The 23,067-nt window shown below is 48.7% G+C and overlaps 1 protein-coding gene across 3 annotated transcripts in view; it reads right to left on the bottom strand.

The window, feature by feature from the left end:
• The window catches only part of Reck (Reversion-inducing-cysteine-rich protein with kazal motifs), a 58,274-nt gene that overhangs the window by 18,916 nt on the left and 16,291 nt on the right, over window positions 1-23,067 (bottom strand). For 2 of the 3 annotated variants that reach the window (XM_065432188.2, XM_065432103.2), the window contains exons 2-7: window positions 15,691-15,773; window positions 14,749-14,830; window positions 12,265-12,522; window positions 11,336-11,490; window positions 5,311-5,439; window positions 3,578-3,674 (exon numbers count right to left, since the gene is read on the bottom strand). In XM_065432188.2, coding sequence (XP_065288260.1) covers window positions 3,578-3,674; window positions 5,311-5,439; window positions 11,336-11,490; window positions 12,265-12,522; window positions 14,749-14,830; window positions 15,691-15,773 — 804 coding nt within the window. The remainder of the gene's footprint in view (window positions 1-3,577; window positions 3,675-5,310; window positions 5,440-11,335; window positions 11,491-12,264; window positions 12,523-14,748; window positions 14,831-15,690; window positions 15,774-23,067) is intronic. The other variant, XM_065432249.2, reaches the window with a different exon arrangement.

The following is a 23,067-nucleotide window of genomic DNA, read 5'->3' as shown; positions in this document are numbered from 1 at the left end:
GAGAGGCTTTTGTCCTGCAGCGAACATAAATGGGATGATGAGGATGATAAGGATGATTATTTAGGAGGCATTACCAAAAAGGGTAAACCTACTCTTCTTCTTCTTCTTTGTTGTTGACAAAGAACAGTTATTAATGTTGGATTCGACGAATATCCTGCTCGTCGTGCTCACCGTGCCCAAAAGAACGCCGCGAACTCTCCTCGCTATCTGCTCACCCCCTCGCTTTACGAAATGTCGCGCAACGAGAAAAACGCCGTAAATGGCTCCGCCCTTGTGCGTCGTGATGCGTCGTGCGAAGGCTTCGTCCTTACTGGCACAGCCGGGGTCGTTACAGGCATAGGTAACTTCAAGAAATTTAAAAAAAAATATATGTAGGCAAAATTTTAGACTGTAATAGATACAGCAAAGCCTGAATAACTCAAGCAGGCTAGGTGACTATTTGTCGCCATTTCGTTTCGAAGGCGACACCATTAGGGGATGTCAGCCCATTTCAATGGGCATGCCACCATCAGCCGTGGCCGTGAAGCGAAGCACCGGATTCTGGCAAGCAATGCATTTCGCCGCAATAACACCAAGTTTCATCTTCTGCCGTGAAGAACCTCGTCGGCAGAGGGTTTGCAGTTTCTCAATAAAGCCAGCATTCCTTCTCCTTGCGGATTATTTCTCGATCTAGTGTCCTTTAATGGAGCGTGAAAACTAGTCGCACATGTAGTACGGGATCGCCTTCTGTGCATGGCGCCTTGTTATTGTTGTGAGATACGCGTTCCCATCTGCAAATCTTGCTCCGTGCAACGCATCCTTGAGCGGCGTTATGAGATGGAAGCATGAAAACACTAAATCAGTATTATGAACGGCGTTTTCGGAAGCACCATACATCCAACCAAATTTCACAGTTGTTTATTTGTGTTCAGACTCACAACGGGTATTGTTCTGCTGGATCAGAATGGGCAAGTCCCAAACGTTGTAGCAGCTCCCTACGGCCCACTGACGGTGCTATTAACGACAAATGCGCAGAAAGCATTACTGCTGCGAACAATGGAGCCTTCTTTTGGTAGCTTTGTTTGGGACTATGAAAAATACGGCGCATTACTCTTTCGGGCATCCCCAGAAAGAGGGCCTGGAAATTTACTAGACGGGGGTTTCCGGTTTGCTTCTGAGCACAAGAGCTGAAAAGGGGGGTTATAAAGCGAGAGAGAAACAACAATTGAGGACCAGGAAGGCGTTCCCATCGTAGGCGTTCACACGGGGTGGTGGACTGCTAAAAGCGTAGTAATGCTTTCACGGCCTTCCGATATGATTATGAATCCTGTCGATGTTATCTGGTGCACAATGTTACAAGGCCCTGACGCAGAATCTACACGGTGTAGCGCCACACCCGCTTCACCTGTTTACCTCCACTTTGCCTTGTGGACATTGTCGACCGAAAACAAAGTAGACTACCTTGGACAGTGTGGTAAGCGCTCGTCTTCGTCGAAAAAAAAAAAGTTAGAAGGTTCTTAACTCGCCAAATGATACAACAAAGGAGAACCGCGTGTAATTTGGCCATGTCATCTTACGCTGTGTGATGAGTTTTTTTTTTTTAATTTATCGGTATTAGTACACAATGCACTTGTCACGACGACTGGCAGGATATCTCGTTTATCCGCTAACACAAGCAGCACCAGGCGACAATCCCAACTGCGGCGTCCCTGTTCCGCTGGACGTAATACAGAGGGACATACGAGGCCCTGAACTTCGATGTAGGTGTACGGTAAGTAACCCTTGGGTGATCAAAAATAACCCGCAGCCTCACATCACGTCATCTCTCGTAGCCACGGTTTTGCTTTAGGACGTTACAATACGGTAAGTGAATCGTTATATAGTCTGCTAAGGTTGCCCTAATCTGGGGTGTTGCAACTCTCTGGTTATGCATCGCACTATTTTGCTAACCCAGTCTTCAAGCGCACTTGCAATGGGTCTCCTGGGCTGTCCCTGTGTGCTAAAGATGGTGTCCACCGCTCTCCACAGTTAACGCCTTGAGCTTCGTACAACTATCTGACACGGTGCTTGCCGCATGCATGTTCACTTAGATAATCTTATGGCAAACAAGAAAATAATTGGAAAAGGTTCACCGTTAATAGTTTCAGGTACCCCTCCGTCATGCCACCATCTTTAACTAAACGTATCCTCTGAGTGGTCCCAACGCGCTCGTGCTACTTTGGTTGTATTACAAAAAGTGATGGTCACGAAGTTCCTACGGCGCTAAATGTCGCAGATAATATAGCAAATTGCTGTGACGTCCCCACGTGCTGCTTCTTTCTTTCCTTTAATCATTTGTTTACTTTAAGCGTCTGCCACGCCTCCCACGTTCCATTACTTCTTTTTCCTTTTTTAAGGCATATCTTTTTTTGTGTGTGGAACTAGCGTAGCAAAGCCACGCTACACTTACTCGCGGGTAGTAAAACCGCGTCCAAAAGAACTTACACCCGTACACCTCCATAACCTAGAAAATATTGCCCGCAGGTCCCATTAGCCCTGAGTCATTACCAGCCGGGTTTGTGATTAGGAGTGCGCCTGCCGTACATAGTTCTCTGTGGACCCCTCTCATGGATGTCTCTCCTTTCTTAAGCGCGAGTCGAATCACCGTAACGTATGACTTGTTTATTACTAATCTGGTGCTAAAGCAAAAGCTGCATATGAGGTGTGCCCTGGCGAGCGAGCCTGCGTTCGGGGATGTGCTGACGTAGCTCGGGCCGCTTGGCTGACAACATGCAGATTTGTAGTTTCGGTCCCGGTGCCAACGTTATTGAGCAAACCAATATTACCTATAATGTTTCATGAACGAACTAAAGTGAGCAGCTTTGGCGAATGCTGGCGATAATGTACCTCTAAGCGCTTGGCCACAAAGCTAAACGCAGAACAACGTCCATCCCAGATCAAGTGGACTGTTGTAAACACTCGTTTCTCGATTGGAATGAAAACGCTACCACGTCCAAAGTGAGTTTAAAATGTCCTTTTTCGCGTTATCTTTATGCTTTCGATTGTCCCTAAAGTCATTACACCTCGTGGAAGGTTCGTACCTGCATCCTTCAAATTGAATCTCGCGGTGAACACCACAACCACTAAAGTATAGCTTGTAGCGGTTTCTAAAAGCAGAGAACACATCGTATACATAGAGCTTCTCGTCTCTTAGAATCGACGATTTATTGCGATGCATGCTATACACTGCTGGACTTCCTTGGCCAAGTTTGGTGATTCGAGTGCGCTTATATTTCACCTTTGTGTAGCAGTTAATTGTTAACTGGACTGAACTGTCACCGCACATATGCAGGTGGAAAACAAAAGACACTTGTGCGGAAGATTAAATCAAAGTATAGGGTTTAAGATTAGAGTAACAAATGGCATTCGAATTGATTTGGACTACACGGGGTTCTTTAACGTGCGCCTATGGTTAACTAAACGAGCGTTTTTGTTGTTTTTTCATTCACAATCTATCCGAGTACGGCCGTCGAGAATCGAACCTGCAACGTCGTGCTCAGCAGGATTACGCACTGAGTGCGTGACACCATAGCGGATAACGCAGGAGGTGAACACGCACCATCGTCGAGGCACTGCCTCAGAGCCGCTTCGGCTGGCTGGTAGCGGCAGCGGCCGTGGAACGTCTCCCACGAAGTCTCCCACTCGGAGCCGTATGCCTGCGCAATCAGGCGAGCAAGCCAACAACGTGAGGTGAAGGCTATGCAGAACAAAATCCTGCGCAGCTCGTAGAGAAGGGCATATGGTTACCCCCTAGGCCTGACCTTTTCCCTCTTTCGAACTGGTGCCGTTAATTGCGATGCACTTTCAGAGGCAAAGATGGAGCTAGTGCACATGGCTATTTCGAGCGCCTACGATGTCCGAACAAGCTGTTTGTTTCTTTCAGTGTAACTATTTTCTGGGTCCGTGAATGTTTGCTTACCGATGGCTTCTCCCATCAAAGTTTACTAATGCAGTCCATACAAAATCAACAGATGTATGTCTCTGAAGCCAATAGACTATGGAAAGCTCAGAAAGTATTAATGCGTGAACATTGGAACTGTCAAAGTGGAAAAAAGTGCATGTGTGTGAAGTGTGGAAAGCCGCTCAGTTGCACATATGTATCTACTCTGACCTAGTGCTTTCTCTCTGTAGTTTGTTTACATACATTTTAATTTTACATGATTGATAATAATAACACTAATGGACTCATTACCATATATCTTTCATCAACGACTAACGTCTCTCGATTTTCAGGTGGGAATCAGTTCTGCAGGATTGATTGATTGATTGATTGATTGATTGATTGATTGATTGATTGATTGATTGATTGATTGATTGATTGATTGATTGATTGATTGATTATCACCGCCAACAATATTAAAAGGAGAGACAAATGCAATGTTATAGAAGAGAAAAAGACGCGAGTACGTAACAGACCAAAGAAAATATACTTTTCTGTCGATAGGGCATATATATAAGTGTTTGTGTGTGTGAGTTTAATACAGCTAAAACATACGTCTATAAATATTAAAATTTGTGTATATGAAGTCTATAGACAATGCTGGCCGTGGGAACAGTCACGTCCTCGAACAAGAAGCGACGACCATTTGCAGATGCTATTGAAAGTACGAGATAAGCAATGCGCGCAAGGTTGCACAGTTATTTCGTTTCACGCGCTTAAAAATGAAAAAATGGCTGTGGCTTAGGTAAGGTTAAGCCCAGGATGCGAAGCATACTAGCCTTTATTTTAGTTGTTGAACCACTGTTTAGCCTGGTGAACTGCTGTTGCTTGGCTATATTTGGTTCGGCTAGACGAAGAAACAACTCATGCATTACTTCTTCGCCTTCAAGAGTGGAACGCGACAGCGTTCCCGTCGACCCGCCAAGGGGTGTAAGACAATGGGCTACAGGGCAGCGACTACGCGCCCCGCATTGGACGCGGTGAGCGTCGAGCAAAGCAGCGTTCGGCGCGGCAACGAAATGTGCGCCTGAGCAAGAGACGCACGCCTTAGAAACAGCGCGTTTCTAAGGCAACACCGCATTCACTAGAGGCGCTTTTGTACCGCTTTGAAGCGTTGTACTCGTGGCTCAGTGGTAGCGTCTCCGTCCCACACTCCGGAGACCCTGGTTCGATTCCCACCCAGCCCGTCTTGCAAGAGTTGAGCCAAAGCCACTTCTCCTCTGTCGTGACGTCACGGTGTCACGTGATTTCATGGTCACCGCCGCGCCTGAGGAGCTGGGTTGAGCCCTCGTAATATGCTTCGCATAAAAGTAAAGCGAACACGGTGCCGGAAAACACAGCATAGCGCCCACCCGTAGGCACATCCTCTGGCACTCGATGGTGGCGGCCCTGAGGCAGCACTGCAACTTGGCTCCGTCAGCCGGCAGCAGCTGCGAGGACGGCCCGCTGCGCCATCCCAGCAGACACTGCCACAGGCGCTCCTGCACCAAAACTGGGCATCAGTTCCGCGCTTGCAACATATCCGAGTAACACAGACGTTTTGAAAGAGCTCGTGCTAGGCCGAAGCCATGCGCGGTATTTGCGGCACAGCGTGCATTGTTTCCAAGTGATAGGTATACCGTATGGCACATTCGACTGTTTCCTACTGCCCTACGACACGGTTCTCACCGATGCGCAAGTCTCTCGCGATTGGAGCCAGAAAAAAGCTGTTCGCGCGGAACGTTCCTCTACGCCCAGAGAAATCGGAGGAACCACGTGACCGTAATTCGGTCTGATCTCGGTCGCGCCCCCAGCTCGAAGGTAAGAGCGCCTCCGAGTGCACCGAGCTGGAACGCGACGCTCTAGATGAACCAAGCGAGTGTGTTCCGAGCGCTCGACGTTTACCAGCCGAATGTAAACCGCACCGCGAGAGCACTCTAAAGCGCTCTAAAGCGCCCGGCAAGATATACCACTTGTGAGAGAGATCAAAGGTAAAATAGTGGATCGCAAAACCTCGCGGCATTATCAGAACAATCGTAGCTGGCGCCTGATAAGCCGGTGGTATAGTGGTCGTGTTAACTGCAATGAAGGCAGGCTTGGCCGGCAATTTGTCCGTCTGAGCGTCTCTGTCCGTATCATGAATGTGGGTCAAAACGAGTCCACCGATTCATCCTTTCGCAGAAATTTTAGCCGAGTGCTTGACACCTCCTTTCTCCCTATCCGCGGCCCTTCCGGAAAAAAAGAAAACAAAGAAAGCCTAAGTGTTCTTCACATTCGCGAGGAAACCCTCTTCGTCCCGTGCTGCCCAGAAGCCTCATCCTTTCAGAAAATAATCTCATGCAGGACCTGATGAAGAGTTTTATATCACTGGCTTCTTTACACTTAGTGCAAGATGTAGGTACATGAAGCCTCTTCTTGCAAGGGTGGCACACGGACTAGCCTCTGGACAACCCTTGTGTGTTTTAGTGCCCAAACGAGAGAACAGTGCTGAAGATGAGGGTGAGGATGATGATTTCTATTGTCATCTCTTTCGAAACAGTGCGGCGACTGATAATCACCAAGCCTGATTCAACTAATCTGGTATTATATTGTTACGTAGGAAGACGCAGACGACAAGCTATGTACAAATATATTTACAAGGAAAATACGCTGCGCTTGGCCAAGAGGCAACAGCCCGCGCTAGCTTCTAAATCGTCGTCATCGTCTTCACACTGCTGGCCTTTCGTGATCGCACATATTGTGTCGTAGCACTACCCCCGGCTGCAAAAGCGCCGTCCCGGAGCGACTAAAGATCGGACTCGGAAGCAGTGTAGTAGGCCTTGAGCCTACTGACGTGTACGACATCACTAGATGCCACAGGAGAGGACGAGCTTGAGCCCACAGGAGCAATTTCGTAAGTCACAGGCGTCACCTGGCGCAGCACGCGGTAGGGCCCTGTGTATCGCGAAAGAAGCTTCTCTGAAAGTCCGACGTGACGAGAGGGCGACCACAGGAGCACGAGCGCACCAGGTGAAAACTGTACGTCACGATGGCGGGCGTTGTACTGACACTGCTGAGTGGTCTGTGAGGCCGTAAGTCGAGCACGGGCAAGCTGGCGTGCATGGTCGGCGAGGGCGATGGCGTCGCGCGCATACTCGCTTGTTGAGACCGCAGCAGGAGGAAGTGCCGTGTCTAGGGGCAAGGTAGGTTCGCGACCGTACAGTAGATAAAAGGGAGAAAATCCGGCGGTGTCGTGCCGGGAAGAATTGTACGCAAATGTTACGTAAGGAAGGGCAATGTCCCAGTCGTGGTGGTCCTTGGAAACGTACTTGGCCAGCATATCGGTAAGAGTACGGTTTAACCGCTCTGTCAGGCCATGGTTTGAGGATGGTATGAAGTAGTCAGTTTGTGTTGAATGGAGCAGGAACGCACAATGTCAGCGATAACTTGCGAGAGGAAGTTTCGACCACGGTCAGTAAGCAGCTGTCGCGGGGCGCCATGAAGCAAGATAATGTCACGCAGGAGAAAGTCCGCGACGTCAGTGGCGCAGCCGGTAGGGAGAGCCCGAGTGATAGCGTATCGGGTGGCGTAATCAGTCGCGACGGCTACCCATTTGTTCCCAGAGGATGACGTGGGAAAGGGACCGAGCAGGTCTAATCCAACACGAAAGAACGGTTCCACAGGGACGGTGATCGGCTGGAGATGACCGGCAGGTAGCACCTGAGGTGTCTTCCGACGCTGGCACCGATCACAGGCAGCAACATAGCGTCGAACGGAGCGAGCGAGACCAGGCCAATAGAAGCGGCGGCGGACGCGGTCGTACGTGCGGGTTACCCCAAGATGTCCTGCAGTGGGTGCGTCATGCATCTCAAAGAGCACAGTCTGTCGTAGATGTTTTGGCACGACAAGAAGAAGATCAGGGCCATCAGGGAGGAAGCTCCTTCGGTACAGAATGCCGCCCTGGAGGACATATCGGCGAACGGATGCGTCGGTAGGTGTAGAGCGCAGACGCTCGATGAGTACTCGCAGCGATAGGTCTCGGTACTGCTCATCGGCGATGTTAGCGAAGGCAGACACAGAGAAAATGCCGTCGGCGGTACTACTGTCGGCGTCGGCAGGCTCGTCTACCGGGTAGCGAGACAGGCAGTCAGCGTCCTTGTGTAGTCGGCCAGATTTGTAGGTGACAGAGAACGAATATTCTTGGAGGCGTAAGGCCCAGCGACCAAGTCTTCCGGAAGGGTCTTTCAATGAACATAACCAACAAAGCGCGTGATGGTCTGTGACAACGGAAAAGGATCGGCCATATAAGTATGGGCGGAATTTCGCAACCGCCCAAGCTAGGGCCAGACACTCACGCTCAGTGATGGAATAGTTGCGCTCCGCGGGTGAGAGGAGCCTGCTGGCGTAAGCGATAACACGGTCGTGGCCACGCTGGCGTTGTGCCAGTACTGCTCCAATTCCGTGACCGCTGGCATCAGTACGGACTTCGGTAGGCGCAGAAGGATCGAAATGGGCCAGAACGGGAGGCGTTGTGAGAATGTCGATTAGATGAGAGAATGCAGAGGCCTCGTTATCGCCCCACTGGAAAGGAGCGTCTTTTTTCAAAAGGTCGGTTAGTGGTCGTGCTATGGCGGCGAAATTCCTCACGAAACGGCGGAAGTACGAACAAAGGCCGATGAAGCTGCGCACATCCTTGACACACTTCGGAACAGGGAAGTGCGTAACAGCATGGATCTTGCCTGGGTCCGGTTGCACTCCGTTCGCGTCAACGAGATGTCCAAGGACGGTAATCTGGCGACGGCCGAATTGGCACTTCGATGCGTTGAGTTGCAGACCGGCTCGCCGAAAAACGTCCAGGACTGCTGAGAGGCGCTCGAGGTGCGTAGCGAACGTTGGGGAGAATACGATAACGTCGTCCAAGTAGCACAAGCACGTGGACCATTTGAAACCGTGAAGAAGGGAGTCCATCATGCGTTCAAAAGTGGCAGGAGCGTTGCATAGGCCGAACGGCATCACCTTGAATTGATAAAGACCGTCGGGTGTTACAAAGGCAGTCTTCTCGCGGTCGAGATCGTCCACGGCAATCTGCCAATAGCCGGAGCGAAGGTCAATAGAGGAGAAATAGCGAGCACCGTGGAGGCAGTCAAGGGCGTCATCAATCCGAGGTAGGGGATACACGTCCTTTTTGGTAACCCTGTTAAGGTGCCGATAATCCACGCATAAGCCCCATGAGCCATCCTTCTTTTTTACCAGCACAACCGGTGACGCCCAAGGACTACATGACGGTTCAATAATGTTCTTGGCAAGCATTTTGCGAACTTCTGCGTGAATAACTTGACGCTCAGCTGGTGACACTCGATACGGGCGGCGATGAATAGGAGGGGCATCGCCGGTATTAATGCGATGTTTGACAGCTGTAGTTTGGGCTAAAGGACGATCGTTAAAGTCAAAAATATCGTGGTAGGAAAACAGAACGCGGTAGAGTTCACGAGCGTGCTCGGAGGGCAAGTCGGGGGCAATCACCAAATATGTTACGTAGGAAGACGCAGACGACAAGCTATGTACAAATATATTTACAAGGAAAATACGCTGCGCTTGGCCAAGAGGCAACAGCCCGCGCTAGCTTCTAAATCGTCGTCGTCGTCTTCACACTGCTGGCCTTTCGTGATCGCACATATTGTGCCGTAGCAATATATATATACACAGCACTCCATCATATTGCGCATCGTCTCCTTTATATTTTCTCTTTTCATTAAAACCTATATCTATGTATTGCACATGTTATAGGCACATGTGCGTAAACAACTTCGGACCTACCAATCCTTTCCCTGTTTTGTTCCTCCACCAATAATCCTGACTTACTTGCTGGCCTTTATGCTTGATTAACGTTTCCATCCGCTTTAAAACCCAGCGCTTCTGAAAGGTTGACATTACTGAGTCTTTCCGAACTTTTCCTGCAGCCGGCACATACCTCCTCCTCTTCTGAATATTTGCGTGGGTACGTTTTTGTACTCGCCCCTTTCGGGAACACATGGCACCCAGCGCGGTCATAAGCTGTCGACAAGCGTACTCTATATGCAATCTCTGAGGCCACGCGACAAGTGTGCATAGGTGAATAGTAACGTTGTCATATTTGCCAGCGTTTAGTTCCCAGTATCTGTGGTGAGGACAGTAGCTCAGCAGAAGCTTGATGTGGCCGAGTTGGTGTAACATGAAGAAAAACAGCGCTGCAACGACGCGGACTAAAAGAAGAGCATGTACGACCGACAGGCGCTAAGTTGCAACTAAATTTTATTTGAAGAAACAGGGTTTATATATATGAAAACACGAATAGTGCCACCATGACATCAATACCTCTCTATATCGCATCATAAAAGCCATCCATTTTTCAGCAAGTGCCTCTGACGGGCAGCTAATTGTTTCGAACTGATAAGTACCTTATGGCACGTTCGACTGCTTCCTACCGCTGGTGGTGGTAGGAAGAGGAGGAGGAGAAATGTGATCACGCCAAACCGTGCGCTTCAATAGCCGTGGCAAATCATTCCACCACTCAAATAAAGGAGACGCAACTGTTCTTGGTTTTATGCGTGAAATACAAACATATTCAATGTGCCTATAAGCAATTACAGCAGCAGCAGCCGCCGCCGGCGCAGGCGCACTCTAAGCCTGCTGCAGCGTGAAACCCTACCGGTGAGCCCAATTTGCACCTGTACCGCACAAGCCGATGCCAACAAATCTCAACGAGGAAAAAGCAAGGAGAGGAAATGCAAGGAAAACCCTCTGTCTCATTCTCTGCCACCCCCGACTTAGTTTACCTTCTCTCGGCATCACTCATTAATCATCACATCTTAATAGATCACAGGTCACCTGTTCTACGCACTGGACGACCTGCTCAGCTCCGTTTCTTCTTCCCTGTCAAAAAGCTCAAATGAAGAGCATTAAAGGCACGGTGGTCATAAGGGTCATACGTACGGACACTTCAGATTGGCGTCACCGCAGTACAGTTGTGTAATGCGGTAAATTACACAGAATGAAATGCGGCGAAGGAGAGTGACAATTTGCGCAAGTATTAAGCGCGAACAATGCGTTATTATTTAGTATGCTGTGGTCCTCCCGCTGCCCCTTGTGTGCCCTGAACATCCTGCGCCACCCGCTTTACTCGTGTAATCTCAGGTCACTCCAGAGGCTTTTCGTTTGCCGATATTACATTTAATTTCGCAAACTAAATCAGCTCAACGCAATACAGATGTGTATTGCAGTGAAGCTTACTAAAGCACGTTTGTCGTTATGGGACGCATGCGGGACTCTTGCCGCACCAACCGCCATGAAGACCAAGCTTGGGACTTCCTGCGAAGTTTTTAATTATCCTCGGAACTAGCAAAGGACGTCACAGCAAGTTTGGGACGCGGCATCACTCACGTGCAGACCTGGCGCGGCGCATCCCCCTGCTAGAAGGGCATCCACCGCATCTTCCTCAGGAGTCGGTTCATCGACCGCCGCCTCTTTCGGACGCAGCACTCGAAGGCAGGCGTCGCGACATTGTCCACTGGGAGCTTGTGAGCAGCAGTGAAGCTCTGCGCACGCGCGCAACAACGACGTTACCGTTATCACGCACTTGGTATCCATGCCGAGAGCCGGAATTGTTCCGCCGTTCAATCTTCAATGAACTGGCTACACGTAGGTAACATTGTTGAGGAAAATTTCTTTAAGAAGAAAATTATTAAAACACAATAAAACACTCTGAGGTTTAATATCTCATAGGGTGTTAGAAATGACGCCGCGTATAGGGTAGGACACCCGCTCAATTTTAAGCACTTGTAAGTCTACGCAAACGATAATTTTATCAAATATTTTATATTCATACAAAAAAAGCCCATTCGTGTGATACCAAAGCCTGCTGTCTAACGCAAGAAAAAATATTGATTCCTATTTGGTTTACAGAGAGAATTCCGATTTTTCAAACACACCAGGGCCACTCGAAAGCGACCCACACGCCGTTCAGAAGATGCAACAGAATTTCCTTCGTCAACCTACAACTCAATAAAGGCTGACCTTCTTAGGGATGACTGACCTGTCCGAACGCTTTTGACTGCTTAACGCTGCTTCCACGCCTGAAAAAGATGACTGCATCTTCCCTACCTACTCTCTCTCTCTCTCTCTCATCTATATATTACGCTGTTCTCATCCTTTCTCCGCCGTATGTTAGCAATCGGACGCCTCTTCCGGTTGATGAGAGCTAGGCTAACGGTTTCCTCAATACGCAGAGGAGGACAACAGCGACAGGTGGAACGGTCCCTCGCGGAAGTCCACGGACGTGTCTATAGACCATGCGCAGCGAGTGCGCTTACTGTTCGGCTGCTTGGTCGACGTGACGTTCCGCAGGCAGCGCACCACTTGGGGCTCGGCGCACGGCTGGCCCTCTTCCTGCCGGTGCTGCTGCAGCCTCCGCAGCTCCCTGTTGCCGTTGTCGTTCTCGCGTTTCAGCTGCTGCTGCTGCTCTTCGCTCTGCGCTCTGTTGCACGCGCGGCGACGGCAGGCCGCCGTGCCGGCCAGCGAGCAGCAGCTCTCGAGACCGCGCCGGCCCGGACGCTCCAGGGCGCCCAACCCTGCGCCGCGCGCCACGGCCAGCTCTTTATTTATTTATTTATTTATTTATTTATTTATTTATTTATTTATTTATTTATTTATTTATTTATTTATTTATTTATTTATTTATTTATTGTATCCTCAAGACCGAAGTATTACAGAGCGGAGTGGGTAAAAAAACATACACAAGTAAATAAACAAAGCAGCAATAAACAACAAATGTGATTAGTTAATTGCATCCGGGAGTAATGATGTCTGATAAGGCCGAACGAAACTTTGAGTTGTCCTTGATTGCGACAACTGTGCTGGGAAGGTGGTTCCATTCCTGAGAGGTCCTAGGAATGAATGATTCGTTACAGGTTCTGGTGCGGCACTGAATGATTCCAACCATTCATCATTACATTCATCATTCACGTTTATCATTCACATGCAACATTTATCATTCGTACTGAAGTACATTTCATTTTGTCGTGTAGATTCCGGCAAAAACGCAAGCTCTGATGTCGCGTACACAGTGGCAACCCAGAAGCGCTTCTTCTTCACTATACTCTTGTTTGCCCTAAGGGTCCTCCTGGACATTCTATACTGTGGTTCTCGAGGGTACAGGTCATTAAAACAAAAGAACTGAGGTGCAACAAATTACGCATAATTACGAAGAAAGTTACAACTAAACGAGATATAGACGAGTGTACGATGACATGTAAAATGCTCACAAGCGGAGAAAGCTGAACGCTTACAATAAATCGAATGCACGCACCAATCAAGCAAGTAAAGCGCAACGCATATCCGAACATCCAAAATACTTAAATTCACCACTAATCTCGCGTACACATTTGACACGTATCTATATCATATTTAAGGCGTACGTGTCAACACATAGGCATGTACGCCTGGGCGTCAAGTGGTACAGCCTACGTGCCCCTGTTTGACCCCGTGGCAATAAATTGAAATAATTCCAGGTTGCACGGTTGTGGTTAGAAGAAACTTTTGCTCTAGACAGTACACAGGCATGACCACTGTATATTTCCCAGGCAACGCATGGAGTAGCATGCCACGCGGGCCATCGGCCAGGCAAGCATCTCCAGCTTTTCATTAGATCTCTCTGTGTCTTCGTACAAGCGGCGCCACATTGTCTAGCTCCATTCGCCGTTAGTTTCCATGTTTTGTTTGAGAGCGATGTTTTAGCGGCTGGATAGCGGACAGCACGCCAAAGTGGGCGAAGTGGGCTAACAATGCTAATCGCTATAATAGCGTTTACAATTAAAATATAGCGCTCTGGGTCTGCCAGCTTGTACGGTTGCATGCAAGTGACAATTGACAACCAAGAGGTTCTCATTTTCTCTCAGTTTCCTCGCTATCGAGTGATCTTGCAGTACAGTCTTTTTACTTGTCCGAGCATGCATGTGAGTACTGTGAGCAAGTTTTATTAAACTAGAGCTGACTTTTAAAATTAAGCGGAAACAGCGCAAAAGCAGGACGTGAGACAACGAAAGACTACAGTGCTGCTGTCTGACCTCTTCTTACGTCCTGCTTTTGCTATGTTTTCGCTCAAGTCATGAACGAACCCGCCCAAGCCCGCCCAAACCCATACGCTCGCTCGCTCGCTCGCTCGCTCGCTCGCTCACTCACTCACTCACTCACTCACTCACTCACTCACTCACTCACTCACTCACTCACTCACTCACTCACTCACTCGCTGACTCCCTCACTCACTCACTCACTCACTCACTCCCTCACTCACTCGCTCGCTCACTCACTCACTCACTCACTCACTCGCTGACTCACTCACTCACTCACTCACTCACTCACTCGCTGACTCACTCACTCACTCGCTGACTCCCTCACTCACTCACTCACTCACTCACTCGCTGACTCACTCACTCGCTGACTCACTCACTCACTCACTCACTCACTCACTCACTCACTCACTCACTCACTCGCTGACTCACTCACTCACTCACTCACTCACTCACTCACTCGCTGACTCCCTCACTCACTCACTCACTCACTCACTCACTCACTCACTCACTCACTCACTCGTTGACTCACTCACTCACTCACTCACTCACTCACTCGCTGACTCCCTCACTCACTCACTCACTCACTCACTCACTCACTCACTCACTCACTCACTCGCTGACTCACTCACTCACTCACTCACTCACTCACTCACTCACTCACTCACTCACTCACTCACTCACGAGCATACCACATCGTAAAAAGGTGCATTGATTAAAAGCACTCACCGCTACGGCCCTCAAGGCAGACCTGCAGGTCAAGCTCGTCACTTCGTCGGCACCACGGTTCCAGGTCGTCCGCTGAGCGTGCCTGCGTGCAACCAACGCGGAGAATTAGTTTACGAGGTGCTCGAAATATATGTATACACACACACACACACACACACACACACACACACACACACACACACACACACACACACACACACACACACACACACACACACACACACACACACACACACACACACACACATATATATATATATATATATATATATATATATATATATATATATATATATATATATATATATATATATATATATATATATATATATATATATATATGCCCCTTTTGTAATGCTGTTGACAAAAAAGGTTCAAGACAGAAGTAAACTTAATTGAGATCAAGATTAAAATGTAAGGAAGAAGTACTGACGTTCCCCGCGATCACGTCTGGCCTCGGTGGGTCTATGGAAAGAAAATTAAACGACCATTCGCCTAATTGCAAAGGCGACGAGAAAGTAAACATATCCTGACAAGAGAGTAATTCCACGAGTTATGCCTGTCGCGTGGCCATCCTCGCCACTTTTGAGTTACTCGCCCGGCGGGCTTTCACAGTTTGGGCTACTACGGCGTGCCTTATAATCAGATCGTGGTCTTCGCACGTAGAACCTCATAATTCTTCTTTAAGGTGTAGCCCATGAATGTTTTTACCGCCCCGTCGACGACACTCAAGTACACACCATGTGGTGTCGACGAGATTTCTTCTTTTTATTTTATCTGGATTATGCTCTTCAGATGGAAAAGTAACGAATGGATCTGTTAGATATGTGAACTGCTACTACAGCAACACTAGAGTGATCAGTTCCTGCTCATAGCATTCTATGCATAAAGACTAAGTCAGCAAGCTCCACATTCTGTATGGAGCGCAGGTCTCCCTCCTACCTGCAGGCATGCCCGGCGGCATCCCTCCAGTCGGGCTCGCTGGCAGCAAGATCTTCCGTACCAGCGCTCGGCAAGCTCCAGCTCTGCGGCAGGCGTCGAGAAAGGCATAGAGTAACTGACACACACACACAATGAAACGCACGCACGCACCACAAAATGGTAGTTACTCAAGTTTTTCGTCGACGACGGAGGAACACCCACACACACGCACACACGCACACGCAAAACGCACGCACGGACGCACGCACACAAAGCCAATTGCTGCTGTGAGGCTAGTGTCACCTACCACGATATCTTAACACAAAATTCGCGCTAAAGCAAGGGACATTATTCATATCATCATGCACGTTGCATATAGTGGACAGCGGACATCCCGTCGACTAGGTTGCCAACAAGAAGCGGTTAGTATATCATCATGTTGCGGTGACGGTGAAGAACAAAGTAGGGCCAGAACTCTGAGTTAAGAATTTAATTCCTTACTGGGCGAGCTTGAACCACACTCAAAACATAACGATAACTGTGTAGTCATCGGTCGTCAAAATCTGATCTGCGGGTCAATCGCTCGTGTACTTCTGACTCAATTTCGTCGTGATGCATGACTCATCGTAAATTCCAGCGTAATCGCTGGCGTTTGCGTGCATTTCGGAACATATACCACTATTCGCTTCGCGCGCGTAATTTGATTAGAAAATAAGTTTTCGCTATAAAATCTTTGACAGCAGTCGAGAAAGTGCCAACACATGAGTGAGTGAACGTATTCATAAAAAACGAAGTGACATTTGGCAAAAACGTCTTTTCATGACCTGAGGGCCTAGGAATTAGACGAACTTATAAAGATCGTTGTTCCTTATAAAACTTAAAAGGCTCGTGTAGACGGGCTTGTTGTTGGATGAATGCCACGTTGCTCCGAGCTTTAACTTTGTAACTCTGATTATGGGTGTGTGGAAAAACGGTCACCGGAAAAAAAATTTCGAACAATTTTTTTTTTTTTTACATGTTCACACGTCCATTCAACATATTTTTAGGTCTGTCCCCGTTGTTGAAGTGAGAAGCAGCCTCATCGCTAAAAGATCATCCACTTTCTCTGTGCCCGCACACGCTATATATAGTCTGAGTAGTATAAAACGCTTTCTAATGCATTGATTTGCATCACTATTTTTCGCCGTTTCTTATTTGCCGCCAGCGATCAACTTGCACTCCTTCCTGCTTCTCCAGCGAAATCGATGCATTAACAGCAGACAGAAGTCGTATTTTTGGAACGATGAACGTCTACTGACAAAAGGAAAGGAACGCTCAACGTTAAACATCATCAAAAAGCAAACGGGCGCAGAGTTTCCATGACTAGGACTCGGCGTGCATCCATGGAGCGTGTACGGATGGTCGAATGACACGAAGCATCGGTCTCGCTTTACGGCGCGTTCTTTTAAGCTAAGACAGACGAAAGCGTCCTTCTTTTTTTTCTCCCTCACTGCGGAAGCAAAGGAGCATCGGAAGCGGTGAAAGTAATAACTGCAAGTTATCGTTCTCGGATTGCTTGCTCATAAGCCCTTCCGTAGTCCCTCCCCATTGACTGCTCTTGCTAAGCTCCTTTGCGTCTATAGGGCTACATTCATGCCGCTCACCGCTCGCCCGAGCGATCGTAACACGGTCTCGGCGCACTCAACAGCTCTCATTCTCGAGCAATCGCGGCGCGTTTTCCGCGCCACTGCCGTTGCACTCGACAGGCTTATAAAAAGAGTGGCACGAGGAGCGCTCGCTGTACGGAGACGCGGGAGCCGTGCGACGATATCGCTCGATCGAGGATGATCGAGATGACTATGAGAAGCGCGAGGGAGCAAAGCCGCGGGCCCGTTATGGAGCCGAGAACGCGTGCGGGAGAAAGTGCAGATGCATATGAGTTGCCCTTGCCCGCCCACCCGCTCGCACGCACACGCGAGAACGCGCGCATGCAGACACACGCACGCACGCGCAGACAGAGGACACTCGGGAACCGTCGGTATTACTTTCGCTGTTCCCCGCGAATGCGCTTGCATGCCCCACTTTCGAATTTGTTAAAGCCCCCTTAATCGACGCGGTACATAGGCTCATCAGAAACGCTATATGAAGTAGATCTTGCGAAGGCTCGCGGTATACATTTGCTTCTCTCTCTCTCTCTCTTTCTCTCTCGGAAAAAAGGTATTCGGGGTAAACCGTTAACACGAAAGGCTGAGGTTTCAGAAAAAAGAATTTCTCGGCGTCGGCGTTGTAGGAAGCAACCGCAGGTGCGCCTCCGCGTCGGGAGAAAAAGTGCGACAAACGAAGTCTCCATCGCTTCGGCACTCTATGCGTGCGTCTACTGCACGTGGGACCGGTGTCGGTTCTCGTTTGCGTCACGGGCTTGAAGAAACAGACACCCTTGGGCAGCCTGACCTGCCAGATTGGGTGAAGGAACCAATTCTCGTAGCTGATCGCTTTGCAACCTTGAGGGGAGAGAGAAGTTTGGTTGCTCTACGTCATATTTATACTGGGTGTTTCAGCAAACACTTTCAAAATTTCTTAAAGATGGCCTGTGGTAGATTGCAAAATTGTAGTTCATGATCTGGTCTACTCGAAGAGGCGGACATTACCTGCACAAGAAATTTGAAATGCATAATCAATTGATTAACAGGAAATCGCTAATTAGGTAGTTAACTATTTACCTTGTGGCCCCTATCTGGTTAACTTCCCTGTCTTTCCTCTTCATATCTCTCTCTCTCTCTCTCTCTCTCTCTCTCTCTCTCTACAAATTTTAGCCGTGGAGTTCGCGAGGCGGATCAGCTTGAAGTGAATTCTCAGGATGACATCAGTTCTCAGATGTTAATTATCCAACTTTGCGGAGAAATGCACTGGCGTTCCAGTTACTTGTGTGCTTCAGTGCACAAAACGACGTTATGTTAGGAAAGTAACTGGAACGCCAATGCATTTCTCCGCAAAGCTGGAGAGTTAACATGTGAGAACGGGTGTCATCCTGAGAATTCATTCCAAGTGGATTCACCTCGCGAACTCCACGGCTAGAATTTGTAAACTGCAATACGGGTCATAAGGTAATTAGTCAATAACTTAATTAATGATTTCTGTTAATTAGTCGTTTATGCATTTCAATTTTGTGCTGGTACTTTGCTGTACTTTGTGCTGGTAATGTCCGCCTCTTCAAGTAGATAAGATCACGAACTAGAATTCTGCCATCTGACCACAGGCAGCCTTTAAAAATTTTTGAAAGTGTTCGCTGAAACACCCTGTATAATATTTAAACATTCCGTTGGTGATATACCACGATATCCGGAGGGTAAAAGATGGTAACTTCTAAAGATAACGTTGTCAGCTTGTTGGTCTGTTCCAGTGAAGTGCTGTAAATGACGGCTAGTGCGCGCCGGCGAACATGTGTCATGGGTGCACCACCAGTAGACAGTGGCTCTTGTGGCACATATTGACCGGTCGCTTGAGAGCGCTGTCGGAGTGCTTCGATGTGCGTGCAATACGACAATGACGCCGAATTAGCGCTTTTGCGTCTTTGTCAACACCGTGGAGAGTGCTTACGGCCACGATAAAGCTTAGGTGCTTTGTTAACCGACCTTTGACACTTCGCAGCAGGTCTCCACAACGACTAATTGAATGTGCTATTAGTGTCGCTTGAGCTTACGCTAGAACATTTTTTTTTTTCATAACCTCATAGGGACACTTTACATATATAGCTCGTGAAGGCCATCGCTGTACTGTCAGAGCGCGAAGATTGCAAAGTGAACCGGCGCATGTTACTTCGGATCCGTTATAAAATTCAGCGTGGTTATACTTCTCACGTGAACGTGACCCATGATTTTCGCAAAAGCGACACCGGACGCCCCATTGTGTAACGATTATTCCTTTTTTTTCATTATTTTTTACCTCCGTCATTAACTCGCAAAGCTGCACACCTGCGATCTCCGGAATCGGCCATTCGACGGGAAGCATGATCGCAAATGCACGGAATCAAAGGCGAATAATCCTTACAAAATACAGGCTTCATGGAGCGCATTCTCCGTGAGAATCCTATCACGAACACTTCCGCCCATGCGTGACATTATGGGCAGCGCGGCGCCTATAGCTCTTTGAAGAAACGGAATCCTGTCGATGGCTTATCCACTCAACGCGCACAGAAAGAAGTACGCCGTAAAACAATTAATCGAGTATACACAGTCCCAAAGAGGCAGCTGTGGCCGAACTTGCGAACCCGTTGGTACTACGTAAGAATTCTTTCTGAACGAATTGTCAGTGAGGAATCGTTGTAATAGCGATACCTGACGAACGGTCCTTCCGAACTAAATGTTCTGTAAATTCGACTTTGGATCGGCGAAGAGCAAGCCTTTTCGATCGACCGATCAATTGATTGATTGATTGATTGATTGATTGATTGATTGATTGATTGATTGATTGATTGATTGATTTATTGGCAGCACCTACAAAAACGACTACCAAAGCAAAAGATATAGAATCAAGTTGAACATGTAAACAAAAGTTTTGGAACAGCCAATAGCTGACTTTAAACTGAGTTCACGTGCTTCGTACGACGAGCAAACGACGTAAAGTCGAAAGCCTGGTGGTGACACTCCCGTGAAGTTTCACTACACCAGCCCAACGACTCGTGAGACAAGGAACAGCGCCTGACGTATACTAGACGCCTCATTAAGGCAAAGTAACTACGACGTCGCTGGCGAAAGTAAACGGAGACACGGCTGACGGGTTTTCACAGAGGTTCTCAACACGCGCAAAAGTGAGCCTAAAACGAGAAAATTTCATGATAAACGCAAAGTACAGACAAACGAGGTAATCTCCACCGCAGGCTCGGTTGGGCTGTTCTTGATTGGAAGTGCGGCCTTTATTTTCTTGGCGAATATTAAAGTTCTGGAGCAAGCGGTGAGGCGTTCCGGAATATTAATTCAGATATTAAGCTGAATTTTTTTTTGAAGGAAAGAGAGAGCGAAGAAAAGAAAAAGAGCTAAAGGTAAACCGAATGAACGTCGCATTTCCTACCCCCCCCCCCCCCCCCCACTTGGAAAGGTGGGGCGGCGGTGGAGGCTGTGGAGTTCAAAGAGGAAGAGAGGAATGGTAAAATTTACCCATGATAATAGAGGCGAATGTGAAACTGATAGGTTAGGTTGCTGCTTTCGTGTCTAAGGCATAGTTTACGAGAAGTTAGCCACAACTAATACGCGCAGCTTGCAAATGAGATGCCTTAGCTGAGCTTACAAGCAGTTTCAGCTCGAGAGGCTCCTGCATGCTAAGGTGCACGCCACATTGGCTAGGCGTGCACGCGTGTCTGTACACCGGGGCCTGTACGGGGCACACCGGTGCGTCGTCGACCGCGACAGGCAGGCCGCCATTTTTAAATTGTTTCGTCTCGGCGCATGCGCTCGCCCCGTTTACCGGACGCTTCTTCGCTCGCGTGTGTGCGCGCGCACGTGAAGCGTTCGGCGTAAGAGGCGGAGGAGGAGGCGAACCGCGCTGACTCCGCAAGCGGCTGCAGGCTATTCTCGGCGCAACCGTGGCGGCCCGGAGGAGCCCTCATCGCGACAGGCAGAGCGGAAACGAGGCAGCCGAGAGGCGCAGGAGCGGCCGATTAAAGCGAGGAGGAGAATCGGCTGGATGCTTACGCGCACCTAAGCGGGGGAACCCGGCTCCTGGGCTGCCGCCGCCAACGGGCCGCCCTTTTGTGAGCCCTTTCTGTGCGGCTTAACATGGAACGCGTCTGCAGTTCCTCTGACGTGCGTCAATGCGAATTCAATAGATCGCGAACGCTCGGTTGTACGGAGTGAAAGAGAGAAGGTGCGTGTCGTGACTGACTACTCACGTGCGCCAGAAACCGCGTCCGGCGCGTACTGCTTCAAGAAAGGAGTGGGCGCTTGCAACTCCTTTTATGGAAGTAAGGGCTTGTTAGATGTTCAACTCCATCATCGAGCAGTCTCGCGCACCTCACGACAGAGCGAACGTGCTCCGTCGGAGAAAAAAAAAAGAAAATTCGACAGCGGAGCTAAATTTGGGGAGAAACAATTACTCCGACCACGAAGCAGCATTGCTCCCGTATGGCTCCCCAGAAGCGCAATCTCCCAAAGGGACGCACGTGTCCTTATGCCTCAGTTTATCTGTTAGTTTCGCCCGTTGGACTCGTTGGACCCACGCAACGATCTGTCTCACCTATGGCGGACTCTCCAAGGGCTTCGCTGCTCTCCTCAGCAGCGCCACCCCTTTAAGGCACTGGATCTCCACCAAGGCTGTCGAGAAGTGGATGTTGGGAAAGAGTTTTGTGAGGCAATTGCATGTGACAGAGAACTACTGAAGGATCTTGAATTCTTTCGGCAATGGACTAACCTATCTCCACGAAAGAATTGGAGGCTGCTCTAGCCCCCTCCAGGCGTTCCTGTTCACCTTGACCCGACAAAATCACGTACGCTGCTATCCGTCACCTTGACCGAGAAGCACGAGAGATCCTGCTGCGTCATCTCAACGTACCATGGAATGGCGGAGTTGTTCCTTCTGAATAAAAGCGTAGCCGTCTTGTTCCAATCTTGAAGCATGGAAAGTCTCCCCTTGGAAGTGACATCATATCGATCTATTGCTATCACCAGTTGTGTTGGCAAGTTGATGGAAATGATGATCCTCATGCGCCTCGAGTGGTTTCTTGAACATTACAATGTTTATCCAGACGCGATGACAGGTTTTCGACGTGTCCGTTCGTCGGTCGACAACGTCATTGATCTTGTGTCTTCGTTTCAACAACAGAAATAATCCAAACGTCTCTCTGTAGCGCTATTTTAAATGTTAGGGGCGCTTATAATAATGTTTTTCACGACGCAATTCTTGACGCGTTCGTGGCTGCTGCAATCGGAGGCCGCACTTTTCCATGGATTCGGAGCTAATTTACTGAAAGGAGCTTCTTTGTAGTCATCTAGAGTGGTCAAATTTCCGACCACTGCACCAGCCGTGGAGTTCCACAAAGTGGCGTTATGAGCCCTATTTTCTTCAAGTTGGCTTTAATTGGGCTGACAGAATTCCTGCCACAGTCGGTCAGTCTTTCAATTTACGCAGATGACATCTGCATCTGGGCGTCAGGAGTAACCCGGCAGCAGGTTCGCGCAAGGTCACAAAAGGATGCAACGATGACGCCTACTTATCTTCAGAGACAAGGCCTCAGAGTTTCAACAGACAAGTGCGCATTAGTCGCTTTTTCACGAAAATCGATGACTGGATACCCGGTGTCTTTTAATGGCCAGCCTATCTTGTACAAGAGAACCCATCGATTTTTAGGGATTATTGGCTCCTGGAGCCCCCATGTATCCTACCTAAGGAAAGATACTTATCTCAATCAGTCACCTTTTCAAAGCCATT

This window comes from Dermacentor albipictus, chromosome 1 (assembly GCF_038994185.2).
Source record: "Dermacentor albipictus isolate Rhodes 1998 colony chromosome 1, USDA_Dalb.pri_finalv2, whole genome shotgun sequence".
In the NCBI taxonomy this organism is placed as follows: domain Eukaryota; kingdom Metazoa; phylum Arthropoda; class Arachnida; order Ixodida; family Ixodidae; genus Dermacentor; species Dermacentor albipictus.
The sequence above is the reverse complement of the archived record's forward strand: the minus strand, read 5'-3'. Positions and strand labels throughout refer to the sequence as shown.